The following is a 14,468-nucleotide window of genomic DNA, read 5'->3' as shown; positions in this document are numbered from 1 at the left end:
CATGCCTGGCTAGCATGAACAGAATTTTGATTTTCTTTCTGAAAACTTGACACTGTATGAGGGCTGGGATGTTTTCACACAAAATAATTAATTTTATTTCATTTGATAGGTATCTTTGCTTTAAAATTATTTTAAGAATGTATAATGTCCCCAGTGTTTGTTGTCCTCTGACAGCAAAACTAGTACCATTTCAGCAATAGTCTTGCTAAGTACCCATGAACAAATCACACGTGGTCAAAACAAAAATGTAATAAAAATATTTAGTGAAAACATATATTTTAACACCCACTTATGGGTTTAAAAAATACAGATAGTTTTATCCATTTGATATTCATGTTGTAACTGGCTCAATACATAGCCATGACTTATTTCCTAAAATCATATACTGCAGCATCTTTTTAAAAATTAAATGCAAATTTATACCTTCATTAGTTATGTTAATAGAGGTAAATATTTAAACAATACACTCATCCCTGGATCTCTTAAAGAATAAAACTAAAAAGACTTAGTGTAAGTTTAAATTTTAATATTTATAAAGTTAAAAAATTTTACACATGTTGAATGGTAGCAGTGCTAACACTCTGTGACCATTAAACCACAAACTCACTGCATAGAGCTTCTTTCTTTGTACAGAGAATCAAATCACAATTTCAGGATTTGCAATTTGTTATAAGTTTGTGGTAAAAAGAAACCACACCAAGAAGCCTAGGCTCAGAGCACACTTGAGGTCAGATTTTCCCCCTCCCCCAGTAGATACATAGTGCAGAGGTGGTATTTTACTTCAGGCTATGGAAATTAACTGTCAGAACACACCTGACAGCTCCTAATAGCTAAGAGACCCAAGAATGAGGAAAGGAAAGAAACACTTCCCCACAGCTGGGAAGGTTTGGGAATAGGTGGATGAGAAGGGGAGATGGCTTGTGATATGAACCTCACAGATGTGGTGTACCAATCACAGCTCCCAATCCATGCTAGGGAATCACCATCAGAACTGAACTAGAATATTCCAATCTTTACAAAGACTTCCCTATAGAGAGAGTTACAGGTGAGAAACAGATCTTTTCATTCATCTTCTTTAAGAGCAGCACAATGAATGCCCATTATTAAGCTTCCATCTTTACCTGAACCAAATGTAATCTTTGGCTACATATATCACAGGTTTTCATTATAATCAATCAGGCATACTTCACAATATTTGTATCTAAATGAAATGTTTAAGTTCAACTTGAGTCATGACACTTTAAATCTTTGAACTTAGATGTTAAATTTGGACCATTTTTAATTTTAGTGGGGATTTTTTTTTTTTTTTTTTTTTAAATTTTCAAGGCAAGGTCTCACTCTAGTTCAAGCTGACATGGAATTCACTCTGTAGTCCCAGGCTTACCTCAAACTCATAGTGATCCTACCTCTGCCTCCCAAGGGCTGGGATTAAAGATGTGCCCTACCACACCCAGCCAGGAAAGCAATTATTAAAGAAATGTTAAATGCACTGTTCTCAGGCCAAGTGAGAAAATTTAAAAATAATTCATATAATGTTATATGCTCAAATCATCTATGTTGTTTTGTAGAAGAAAATTATAATATAAATATAATATCCTCATATCCAAGTCAGTTCCTTATTCTCTCTGGTTAAAAAAAAAATAGAAAGTTCTGAGAAGTTCCTTCTAACATAAAATGCTAATATTTAATAACCAAAAATGGTAATAACTTGTCAGAGACAGCTTAGTAAGTTCCAATGACAACCACCTCTAACAACAAAGGTGGCAAACAAAATACAAGTAAAACTGTAACAGAAAAATAATATTGTCAGGGTTTAACCAGCACTATATCCTAGGCAACTCAAACTTGAAATACCTGAAACTGACAGCCAGTTTCCCTCAATACTTGAGGGGTTTATAGAAGTATTAGCAGAAACAAGAAACAGAGATAAAGACCTGATATTTTGGTAAAAGAGAAGTCCAATTCAAAGACAGCAAGAAAAGTATTAAGTAATGTTGACTGTGGGGAAATTATAGACATGTTTGGTTTTGAAATGAAAATAGTGAAAAAGAAAAGTAATAACTGTCTCATCTACACAGTAATATAATTATTTTTCAATACAAAGACAGAATTCTTAAAAAGTAGCTTGAAAGAAATTGTAAAGCTTGTTTATGTATCACCATTTATACCAGAAAAAAATTCAATTCAATAATGTTGACATGTTACTGTTTTCCAAAGAACTAAAAGACAAAACTTACTTTTTTGGAAACGACAAGGTCAACACTGTCAAGACAGTCAAGCTATCCAGGCAGCTACCCACCTAGCATAAGGACATCTGTGACACCACCTTCAACAGAGCTCCAAGAGCGGAGGTAAAGGAGCGTTTACGTGAACTGTGAGCACAAAAAGTCCTTAAAGACTGTGCCTGGGTGTACATAGAGATTATGTCCTTGGAAAATTGGTCAAGAAGCATAAGGTAAAACACAGACTGAACAACAGAGCATGGAAAGTAAAGGTTAAAGGATATTACATGAACAACAAAACTTTAAAACATGAAAACTGAGATACTTGACAACGTCCCTTTAATATATGTAAAAAGGGCACAAATGCTTTTGCTTTTATCTTTTTTTGTTTGTTTGTTTTGTTTTGTTTTGTTTTGTTTTTTTGAGGTAGGGTCTCACTCTAGCTCAGGCTGACCTGGAATTCACTATGAACTCTCAGGGTGGCCTTGAACTCACAGCAATCCTCCTACATCTGCCTCCCGAGTGCTGGGATTATAGGCATGCAACACCATGCTTGGCTCCACTTTTGAGTCTTTAGTTGGTTTTAACTGGAAAAATGAAATTTATACCCACTGGACCAAGAACATTAAGCAAAAAAACAAACAAACAAAAAACCAAAGAACAAGTACACATAGCTAAAAACTAAGGCGGACATAATAAAACAGAAGGCACAAACTAAACAAATAATTAAGGGGGCCAACTAGTACACAAACACTCTGATGAGTCTAGTTGGCACACTTGAGAAGTGTACCTAAAATATTGTGGTGTCTTATCACCCCTTTTGCCACTAGTCAACATTCTGGGGATCTCTTAAGCATTATTTGGTCCAATCTAAAGTATACCTTGTTTCAATTTAAACTGGCATAATAAACTTGCATATAGGAAGGAAGATCTGGGTAAATTTATTAACTGTAGTTCCTCTGGATAGAAGTTAATAAATACAGATGCCTTTTCACTTACCAAAACATTCCTTTCCTACTACGCATTGTTACTTGAGCTCAACTACACCTTTTTCCTGGCCAGGGGACCTATGCACTCAGTTATGTCTCAGTGCTTCCTGGCCAAGGGACCATACTTATCATACACAGAGATACACACAACACACACCTGTAGAGGAGACAGAAACATCCTGGGCAATACAAAACAAAGTGATCACTGCTTGCATATGTAACTTCAAGTTCTTTAAGGGAAAAAAAATTTTAAGTCTTTCAAACTATTTTTTTAAATCATGAAGAATGTTTTCTTCCTTGCAGTATTTTAAGATGTTTTTGATCCATATTTGTTACTTGATGATTAAGAGAAATGATTCTCAAAAAGTGACAGCCCACAGCTTTGCACTCACATCTACCATCACGTGCACACATCAGACATAGCTTAGACACTCCTGCTTTAACTAGAACAGTCAATAGCAGAGTGGCAGAATTTACAGAGCATCACATGTAAAGACGCACATACTATGTGCAATTCAGACATAAAGACTGTACTTGCAGGATGGTTTAGTAGAGCGGTATTAGGAACACCAAAGGAGAGCCTGCCCTCTGCCATAGTCAATGCATCCAGGCTAGAGGCCTCCCCTTGTCACTGCCTTGTGACTGGAATCACAGCTGGTAGAGTTTCAGTGGCTTCCAGTTTATAAATAAGCTTTTATTTCCTTAATTTAAACTTTCATTTCCATTATTTAAGCTGTGCACAAAATTATTGGGAACAAGGTAGCAGTATAACAATGCATTGGACTTTTTTTGTTGCTGATTTTTTTGAGGCAGGTTCTCAGTCTAGCTCCAGCTAGCCTCAAACTCACGGTGATCCTTTCTACCTAAGACTCCGCAGTGCTCCATTTTAAGGTGTGCATCACCATGCCTGGCATTATTAGAAAGATCTAAAGGCTCTAAAGAGAACTTTGGGGAGACTGGGTCTTACTAGGTAGCACAGACTGTCCAGGAACTCATGATCTGCTGCCTCAGCTTCCCACATGCCAGGTGTAATAGGCATTTGTCACCACTTCCTGGCTATTTTTATTCTCTGAAATTAAATTTGCATGGCTGCTATGAGATGAGGATAATGCTCACTTTAGCATAATTATTGCCCCTAATGCCCAGCGTGCAATATTCTGTGTGAATTAGTAATTCACATCCTTTGAAAACAGTTATTGTTTTAAGCAAGTAGATATGGACTGAGTGGCAGGACAGATACAGTCAGAAAGTTAACTACACAGGAGGTGCCTTTCATTTCACTTTTAAAGCCACATAAATACATGATCAAAGGGGCAGCAGGTTCATAGCAGCTAATACCCTAAGCCAACTCTGAAGAAAAAAAGACTTGATTTCTTACTAAAACAAATGCTTTGTCTCTTTCTCTTAAAATTAAGGCAATGAAATGGCTACAGTTCCTAAAGTTCTTTTTATGAAACAAAAAATATGCACATATTTTCCTCCTCAAGTTCAGGCTTTAGAGTATGATTAGAGACCTGTAATAATTACACAAACCTTCAACATTGGGGATGAGAGAGAAGGACAAAGGAGAAAATGAACTAAGAAGAAACTAGAAATCACTTGACTTTTCTTTCTGCTTAGTTATAACCCTAATCACTGAAGAAAGGGAAAGTTGGAAAGCATGAGATCTCTTGTTTTCAGTGTCTCTTGCATGAACTCAAAACTTTTGGGGTGATGAAGGAGAGCAGTTTATTAAATTAGACTCCAGAATTCAACTACATATTTTATGACTGGGCCTAAAAATCACCCTCGCAACCAGATCCTCAAATGATGCAGAGAATCTATGGGTAGCATTTTGAAAAACAACACTAAGAACATATCCAACTAATAGTAACAGAAATTCCAAACTTTGGCTAGCCACTTGTTTGGTAACTGGGTAAAAGACACTGAATATATATTTCTTGGTGCCCATATTTGTATGCATATATATGGATTGCATTTTGAAAAATTTAGTCACCACTCAAAATGTAGACAACAGGTATATGACAGGGTGTGGCTTACAACAAACAGCAGAAACTTATTCAAAAGCTGACCTCTCATGTTTACACCACACTCCCTATCAAAGTTTCAGGCTCTCCAAATTCTAAAATGGTCAAATGAACTGAGGACACAACTCAAGTCAACTTTCAACAATTCAGTGCACTTTGCAGAAAAAAATCTAAATTTAGCATATAGTTTTGTTGTTTATTTTACACAAAGGAGACCACCAACATTTGCCATAAATTCTTCTAAACTCTTTAGGAAGGCCATCTTCTGCTTCCGGTCCAGCGTAGGAGGAGTGCTGCTTGCAGTGAGTTTGTTGAAGGCATCTGCTAGTCTCTGGTAAATGATGGGATCTTGCTGACTTGACAGCAATGTTTCAACCAGTTCAGAATATTCAGCCTGTAGAAGAGACAAGGTGCCTTTAAGAATGTTTCCTAGCCAGGCTTGGTGGCACACACCTAGCCTGCACTTGGGTGGCAGAGGTGGGAGGATCCCTGTGAGTTCAAGGCCCTGAGACTACATAGTGAACTCCAGGTCAGTCTGGGCTACAGTGAGACCCTACCTTGAAAAAGAAAAACAAAACAAAAAAAAGAATGTTTTCCTCAGAGAATGTAATCCTATCAGTTACTGGCACTGTGAGGTTCTCAGAGAAAGCGGAGAACAATTTCAGTAATTCCCTCAGTGATTACTCTAGGTACTGTTCTCCTTTGTCTGTGGGTTCATTTAATGCTTACATTTTTTTTCCAAATTTTATTTGCAAGCAGAGATAGAAAGGGAATGGGTATGCCAGGGTGTCCAGCCACTGCAAATAAACTCCAGATGCATGTGCCACTTTGAGCATCTGGCTTTATGTAGGTACTAGGGAATCAAACTCAGGCTGTTAGGCTTTGTAGACTAGTGCCTTAGTGTCTCTCCAGCCCTCATTTTATGTTTTTCACACTGCTATGAGGCATATACTATTTCTATTAATGTTGTACAGATGAAGGTTCTGCAACATGCGGAGATGGAATAATACACCCCAAAGCACAATGCTGTGAAGCCAGAGTGCAGCAAAATAGCTCTGGACCCATGTAGTCCCAGCTCTGTGGTCCTACCTCTTCTGGGCTCTCAAAGCCCATCCCTCATACATAGTTTGCCTTTTGTATGTAGCCCCTAAGTCTACACTATGATTGTGAATGATTCCCCAGAAGATCATGGAGACTGCTTGTCTGCCCCGTTCTGAGGATAGCAGATACACACAGGCCAGTAGCTGATGAGTAGAGGAAAAGCAGAGGCAGAACACCTTCAAAGTGCCAAACATGCACTGCTCCCAGTGGCTTTTGGAGAAAGGACAGGGAAAACACTTTAGTGAATATGGAGGCATTTTCTATTTTAACATAATACCTTATACAGGAGATTGATATAGACCAGAAAAAGCTCGTCTGCCATTGTTTTAGGCTATAACAGATCAAAATGGTAAAATCAAATGTTCATTAATTGGAAAAAAGAAGAGTAAGGTGTGCCCCACCCCACCCACCCAGAGTATGGAGCCATGGTAGCTGCCTTAACTGCTTTCTCCAAGGACAGGCATATTCAGATAAGACAAGTATAATCTTTTTATTATTATTATTTGAGAGTGACAGAGAGAGAGAGAGAGAGAGAAAGGGAAGGAGGGAGGCAGGCAAAGACCTAGAGAGAGAGAGAATGGGTGCGACAGGGCTTCTAGCCACTGCAAATGAACTCCAGATGCGTGTGCTCCCTTGTGCATCTGGCTAATGTGGGTCCTGGAGAATCGAGCCTCAAACCGGGGTCCTTAGGCTTCACAGGCAAGCACTTAACCACTAAGCCATCTCTCCAGCCCAAGACAAGTATAATCTTAAATTGTTTTCTTTTTAAAAAAATATTATTTATTTATTTATTTGACAGAGAAAGAGGGAGGGAGGGAGGGAGGGAGGGGGGGAAGGAGAGAATGGGCACGCCAGGGCCTCCAGCCACTGCAAACAAAATCCAGATGCATGCACCCACCTCCTTGTGCATCTGGCTAATGTGGGTCCTGAGGAATTGACCTGGGTCCTTTGGCTTTGCAGGCAGGCGCCTTAACCACTTAGCCATCCCTTCAGCCCTTAAGTTGTTTTCTTTTTCTTTCTTTCTTTTGCTTTTGTTTTTCCGAGGTAGGGTCTCACTCTAGCTCAGGCTGACCTGGAATTCACTATGGAGTCTCAGGGTGGCCTTGAGCTCATGGTGATCCTCCTACCTCTGCCTCCTGAGTGCTGGGATTAAAGGCGTGTGCCACTATGCCCGGCCTTTAAGTTGTTTTCTTATTGGCAAGAAATGGCAGTGCTTTGGGGCCAGGTCAGACACAGAAGAAAAGGTCGTTAGAAAGTAGTGACTTGTATAGGATAGGAAGCTGATCTTAGGAAGCACGACTGGAGTCCAGTGATGGGAAAGAGCACAGAGGTAACAGGGAACAAGTGCAGGAGATGACTAGAGCACAGGGCAAGAAAGTAAGTCCCAGAGCACCTTCAGCTTGGGGTGCCCATGACACAGGATATCTGGAAGAAAGTGGGCTCATATATGTGGACTTCCTAAAAACCCTACTGTTCTTAGAAAGTTACATAAAACATAAAGCTTCTCTAGCCAATCACTTGGTCATACTGATTGGTATATATGCACACAAGGGGATAGAAACTGAGGTAGTGCAATACCCAACACATATAACTGATAGGCACTTTATAAGAATAAGGAAGGGAGATGGATGAGCTAGTCAACTTTCCCTGTGTTACATTAATCCCTCATCAGTAATACTTCAGGATCTTAAGGGTTCAAAAAGTATAGTAACATGTTGTTTTCCAAATATAAAAGATAATAATTTGCTGTTGTTTATACTTTACAAAGGCAAACTTCTCCTGATACCAAATCTCATTCAACTTGCCTCCTTGTTAAAACATGAGTCCCTCAAAGATAGGAATCAAACATTGATGGCTCGTTCACGTTTGTATTCCTGACTGCTAGCACAGTTGACTAAGGACAAGGTTGGGGGAGGGGCTGTGGCAAAGGATAATTCATAACGGAGAAGGGAAAATAAATGCTTCTGGGCTGATAAACAGCTTGTCAAAGAAACACAAAATACAACCCTTGAGCCCATTAGGAGTCTCACAGCAACAGACTGGGGTTCTGAGTCCCAGCTCTGCTAAGAACTGACATACAGCCCACCATCTCTCCCAATAAGCGATCCCTGAAGAGGAGTGTCCAGTACCTGGTGCAAACACACCAGTGTGTAGAAAGCTTCACCTGCCGCAGTGGTCATCTCCGTGTTGTGCTTCTGCAAAACCAGCATATCAAAAACCAGCTGAAATTACAAAATAAGATCTCTAAATAAAAATACAGGATAATTATATAATCCTTCCATTTTCCCTGTCCCCCAAAAGAGGTGAATGGCAGCCATATTCAATTTCTTAAATTAAGCAACTATGTACAAAATCATTTTTAAATGTTTTTTTTGTTTATTTTTATTTATTTATTTGAGAGTGACAGAGAGAGAGGACAGTGGGCGCACCAGGGCTTCTAGCCACTGCAAACGAACTCTAGACGTGTGCGCCCCCTTGTGCATCTGTCTAACGTGGGTCCTGGGGAATCGAGCCTCAAACCGGGGTCCTTAGGCTTCACAGGCAAGTGCTTAACCACTAAGCCATCTCTCCAGCCCCAAAATCATTTTTAAAAAATCCAAGGAAGCCGGGCGTGGTGGCGCACGCCTTTAATCCCAGCACTTGGGAGGCAGAGGTAGGAGGATCGCTGAGAGTTCGAGGCCACCCTGAGACTACATAGTGAATTCCAGGTCAGCCTGAGCCAGAGTGAGACCCTACCTCGAAAAACCAAAAAAAAAAAAAAAAAAAAAAAAAAAAAAAAAATCCAAGGAAAACATGAAAATGTTATTACTTGCTGTGGTATCCAGAAATGAAATTACCAAATTCACTATTATACTTACTACATCATTCAAAAACACACAAGGAGCTGGGTGTGGTGGCACATGCCTTTAATCCCAGCACTCGGGAGGCAGAGGTAAGAAGATCCCCATGAGTTCAAGGCCACCCTGAGACTACAGAATGAATTCCAGGTCAGCCTGTGCTAGAGGTAGACCCTACCTCAGAAACAACAACAAAAAGAAAAAAAAAAAAATCAAAACCAGAGAAGAGCTGGAGAGATGGCTTAGCAGTTAAGGCACTTGCCTAGAAAGCCTAAGGACCCAGATTCAGTTCCCCAGTACCCATGTAAGCCAGATGTACAAGGTGACACGTGTCTGGAGTTTATTTGCTGGAGTGGCTAGAGGCCCTGGCATACCCATTCTCTATTTGCCTCTTCTCTCTCCCTCTCAAGTAAGTAAATAAACATTTTAAGAGCACACACACAAAAGTAGACAAGACTACATTACTGAAATCCATCTCCAGAAAAAACACAGTGAATAAAAGTCATTATTTTCAGGCTGGAGGGATGGCTTAGCGGTTAAGGCATTTGCCTGCAAAGCCAAAGGACCCAGGTTCAATTCTGCAGGACCCACGTTAGCCAGATGCACAAGGGGGTGCAAGCGTCTGAAGTTTGTAGTGGCTAGAGGCCCTGGCATGCCCATTCTCTCTCTCCCTCTTTCTCTGTCAAATGAATAAATAAATATATATTTTTTAAAGTCATTATTTTCTCCTCTCTGAAAGAAAGAATTCCCTCATTTGCATCAAGAATTATGTGCACTGACCTACAAAGCACTTTTCATAGTAGACAGATTTTTGTTTGTTTTGTAGGAGTGGGGGGACAGAACTGTCATGTACGTAACAGGCAAGTATTCCACCACTGAGCCAAATCCCTAGACCTCTTTCAACTCTATTTTGAGACAAGTCATGCTAAATTGCTCAAGCTGAACTTAACTTGAGTTTGTCTACAACCCAGACAGGCTTTGAACTTGCAATCCTGCTGCCTTGTTCTCCAGATTACAGACCCATGTCAGACAGCCAGATTAAGTAGATAGTTCTTCAACTTACCAACCAACCGTCTTACCTTGAGAAAGTGCCGAGTTGCTAAAAAAAGGGGTGAATCTGTTTCTTGTGCTTTTGCACATTGTTCGGCTAACGGTGTCAAGGCCTCTAGGCAGAGTTGGCAAACCTCCGAACTCATTCTGATCACGAAGGTCAAAGAACAAATGACATTGGATATTGTCTACTTTACAAGGTATCAAAAAATTGCAGGGCATGGTGGCACATGACTTTAATCCCAGCACTTGGGAGGCAGAGGGAGGAGAATCAACGAGAGTTCAAGACCACCTTGAGACTATATAGTGAATTCCAGGTCAGCCTGGGCTACAGTGGGACCCTACCTTGGAATCCCCCCCCCCAGAAAAGTATAAAAAATTCATAGCTAATATCAAATGCATAGCTATTTGGATGAATGAATGCAGATATGTTGGAAGAACACTATGTAGTGTCTCATCTGAGCTATGAAGGAAAGACTTCCCATGATTTTCAGATGGCCTCAGAGTTTTGAATCTGGGACCAGTGATACCGAGCTTGTTTCTGCTGATCATGCAAAATAATGATGAGAAGTTATTTATATTGTCAGGGAGTGAAGACCACAGACCTAGACAGAGTCAGTACATGATATGATAAACTGGAGCCCTAATGAAGGAAGGACCTTGATCAGGGGCCAGATGCATGGACCTATGAAAAGAAAACAGGATCAGGCAAACTAACAAAAGAAATGAAGAATTGGCCAGGCGTGGTGGTGCACACCTCCAACCTCAGCATTTGGGAGACTGAAGTAGGAAAATCACTGTGAGTTTGAGGCTAAAGTTCCAAATCAGCCCGGGATAGGGTAATACCCTATCCCCCCCCAAAAAAGGAAAAGAGCATTAAAGAAGGTAGAGAAGAAAATAAAACTGAGCCAAAAAAGGAAAATGTGACTTTTATATTATGTGAGTATTACATAATATGCCCCTTCCCCTGCCACCCAAATAGCAATGCTCATTTAAAGGATATGATGTCATTCCTAGCTCTAGGGAATACATCAGACTTTTAAACAGATCTTCAGGAAGCTGTGGTATTTTCTCAGGAAAAATCTCACAAATAAATGTGATTAATTTGTAGTATTGATTACAAAGCGTTGGAAACTGAAAAAGAAATATTAAATATTTAGATCTTCAACATTACCTAATTTTTTAACTTTCACCAATGCAATAACATAACTGAAACATTCCTAAAAAGCATAATGAATTTAAAATGTATGTGAAATATAGAAAACATTAAAGCTTAAGTAAATATAAAAGAAGTAAACTATAAAGAGAATCTTTTGGTAACCGTTATGGGAAAAAGAGAATGGCAACAATTATCATCTGGATGGCTAATTGAAGATACAGTTAATTCGCAATATTCTATGCTGACTCTGAACAAATAAACAAGGCAGTCCTATATAAAATTAAATGATGTAGGAACAAAGCCCTTTCGTAAGTGTGTTAATTTCCAACCATGTTGGAAAAACATGTCAAGCTATTAATATTATGCATAAAGCATTCAATTCTTTATACTATCTTCTACTTCGATAATCCCAGGGGGCTAAGGTAAAAATAGGTAATCTTTAATCACACTTGAGAAAATATACACTCAAATGTTTATAATGGCTTACTCAATAAAACAAAGTAACCCTATAAATAAGCAAACCAGTGTACAGAGCTCCTTCCAGTTGCTGCACATACTGGACTCATGGGCTGTCAGAAAATGTTCACCAGGGAAAGCTTGAAGGGCACTCCTACTCTGTAATCCTTGACTTTCAAGTGTTTCTATCGGCTTCCCTGTCCTACTACCTCTTTCCTGCCCTCTTTATCATGCATTTATACACACACCCCTCTCTGCATACTCTACCATGCCCTACCTTATGAAGAGCCCTCCCCTCCACTAGAGTACTTTAGAAGGAAAAAAGGAGCAGCCTCATCAGCCATGGAATACCAAGTGGTGAAACTGATATACAAATACAATCAGAATGTGCAAAACTTTTCTACTCGATTAGCTTTGCTCGCTGCCACCCATTATATGTGGATGCTTGGAAATACCCTCTGCTGACTTCCCTCAGCTTACGAATGATGTTCAAAATATAATGACAATTGTGAGGGAATCAAAATTGCTAAAAGAACCCAATTTTTCTGTAGCATTCTCAAAACAAATCACTAATGATGTATATACAGGACTAGGGTCTATGTACTGAAAGGCAAGCATAAACAAAACAAAAACCTTATTTTGAAAGATACTGAGCAGATACAACTCCTTAAATAAAGCAGAGGTTTGTTATTAATGAAGCTTTGGGTTTCAACAATCATTTCAGTGTTCACATTCATTTTAATTACCTTCAAAAGATCTTGTGACATTAAGGGCAGAATTAGGTTTACTCCATATAAAACAACATCAGCTGCTGATACAGATCTGCCTGCTGCTTGTCCTGGCTCGTGTCCTCTAAACACTTCATCTATCAAAATAAAAACAATGTACTTGTACAGTTGTAAAATTAAATCTCCAAAGTTCATATTCTTTTCTGAAAGATATATTCAAACCCAAAGGCCAAAATCAAGTGAATAAAAGAGAAATCTGGGTGGGGAAGTAAGGGCAGGAGCCAACTTGTGTGAACCCAAGAGTGGCAGTGACATAAAGCTGAGCAGCCAGTGGGGAGACTTTCAAAACCTGGGGGAGAATTTGCACTGAAAGCAGCAGAGAAGCTGCACAGGCACTAGGGGCAAACATCTCCCACCCTCCCATGTTCCTAGAGCCGCTGCACTTCTTCCTGCCTGCTTTCCTGGAAACATACTTTAGAACAACAAAGTTCAGCAGTGGAGTATGTAGGAAGCAGAGAAAAACTATACCATAAGTGAGCCTTAATGATTGGTCAGTTATCTTTTACTTATTGGTTACAAGGCATAGTACTAGGCAAAATGCTTTAAGGTGAGTCCTTAAAATCTTTGGAAAGGTCTTATTTTATTATCATATCCATTGATCAGTCAGAAAAACAGGGTGGCCAACTCCCCCAACATTCTGCTAGAGAGATACCACATTAGGTGACCTGCCAACTCAAACCCAATACTACCAACCACAGCGGGGCTCCCCGTGCTCGACTTTGCAAAGGGCTAGGTTTGTTGGGAGGCTATCTCAGACAACAAAGAAGAGCCAATGAAGCCTCTCTCTGAAGTAAATACAGTGATATGCTGGGGTTGGAATTTTAATCCCAATTTACTAGCTACATAATGTGGATAAGTGACTGTGGTGGTTTGAATAGTTGGCCCCCAATATATTCAGTTCTTTATTGTTTGTAGTTTGCATCTGCTGGCTACCTGGCTGGAAGCAATGTCACTGAGTGATCTTAAGGTGTGGTGGCAGGTTTCCGATTTCAATCTAAAAATATGCAAAGTGTGCCTAGCTGGAGTTCCTGAAGTGTGCTGTGGCTTTTGACATTTATGCTTGTGCTTTTCTCTCTCTCTGATTGGGCCTATGAAGGCAGGCCAGCTTCTTCTGCCATTATGGAACTTCCCCTGGATCTGTAAGCTTCAGTAAATATCCCTTCCTCCATAGCTGTGCCTGGTCTGGAAGTTCATCTCAGCGAACCTGAATCTGTCTGCTACAGTGACCTAGCCACTTTGTGCTGTTTCCTCATCTGTAAAGTAAAAACAGCAATAGTACTTGCTGCATTCCACTGCAAGTAAAATAGTGCTTAGCACTGAATAAGAACTAAGTGAACAGAATATAGTATTCTCATTAAAAACAGTCAAGTAGAAATTTTCCTGATAGTTAACCCCATTTCAGCCAAACAATTTGCATTTGTTTTGTGGAATTTCACTTCAAGAAGACTGCTTTGGTAAGTTAGTAACAACCAGGTTCAAAACCCACCACACTACACTTTACCTGTATCACTGAAATCTATGAATTCTTTTGATAGAAGGTTAGTAAGAAGTTCCATAATGAGAAGCAGGTCCTGGTATTGCTCTTCTTCTGCTGTAACATCTATTCTTTGCCGCCCTAAGTTATTCTTAGAATATACTTGCAATAAAGTAAGGCAGGCTTCATATAAGTTCATAGCTTTGGACTGTAAGAAAATATGCATAAGTTATGCTACCTGGTACATCTAGTAGGTAAACAATTTGACTTATAATAGCAGCTCTAATATTTATTATTAAAACCTTAACAATAATGGGAAACAGAGGGAGGGGATATGATGGACAGGGGAGATGTGAAGGAGAAAG

General features: G+C 39.6%; 1 protein-coding gene across 4 annotated transcripts in view; it reads right to left on the bottom strand.

Annotated features, from left to right (window-relative positions):
* Nucleotides 1–246: 246 nt before the first annotated feature.
* Xpo4 (exportin 4) overlaps nt 247–14,468 on the bottom strand; it is a 126,467-nt gene continuing 112,245 nt past the window's right edge. For 3 of the 4 annotated variants that reach the window (XM_045154135.1, XM_045154137.1, XM_045154138.1), the window contains 6 exons: nt 14,131–14,311; nt 12,588–12,706; nt 11,230–11,360; nt 10,256–10,373; nt 8,469–8,561; nt 247–5,632 (listed from right to left, as the gene is read on the bottom strand). In XM_045154135.1, the coding sequence (XP_045010070.1) occupies nt 5,435–5,632; nt 8,469–8,561; nt 10,256–10,373; nt 11,230–11,360; nt 12,588–12,706; nt 14,131–14,311 (840 nt within the window). In that variant the 3' untranslated portion in view covers nt 247–5,434. The remainder of the gene's footprint in view (nt 5,633–8,468; nt 8,562–10,255; nt 10,374–11,229; nt 11,361–12,587; nt 12,707–14,130; nt 14,312–14,468) is intronic. The other variant, XM_045154136.1, reaches the window with a different exon arrangement.

This window comes from Jaculus jaculus, chromosome 7 (genome assembly GCF_020740685.1).
Source record: "Jaculus jaculus isolate mJacJac1 chromosome 7, mJacJac1.mat.Y.cur, whole genome shotgun sequence".
Lineage (NCBI taxonomy): Eukaryota > Metazoa > Chordata > Mammalia > Rodentia > Dipodidae > Jaculus > Jaculus jaculus.
The sequence above is the reverse complement of the archived record's forward strand: the minus strand, read 5'-3'. Positions and strand labels throughout refer to the sequence as shown.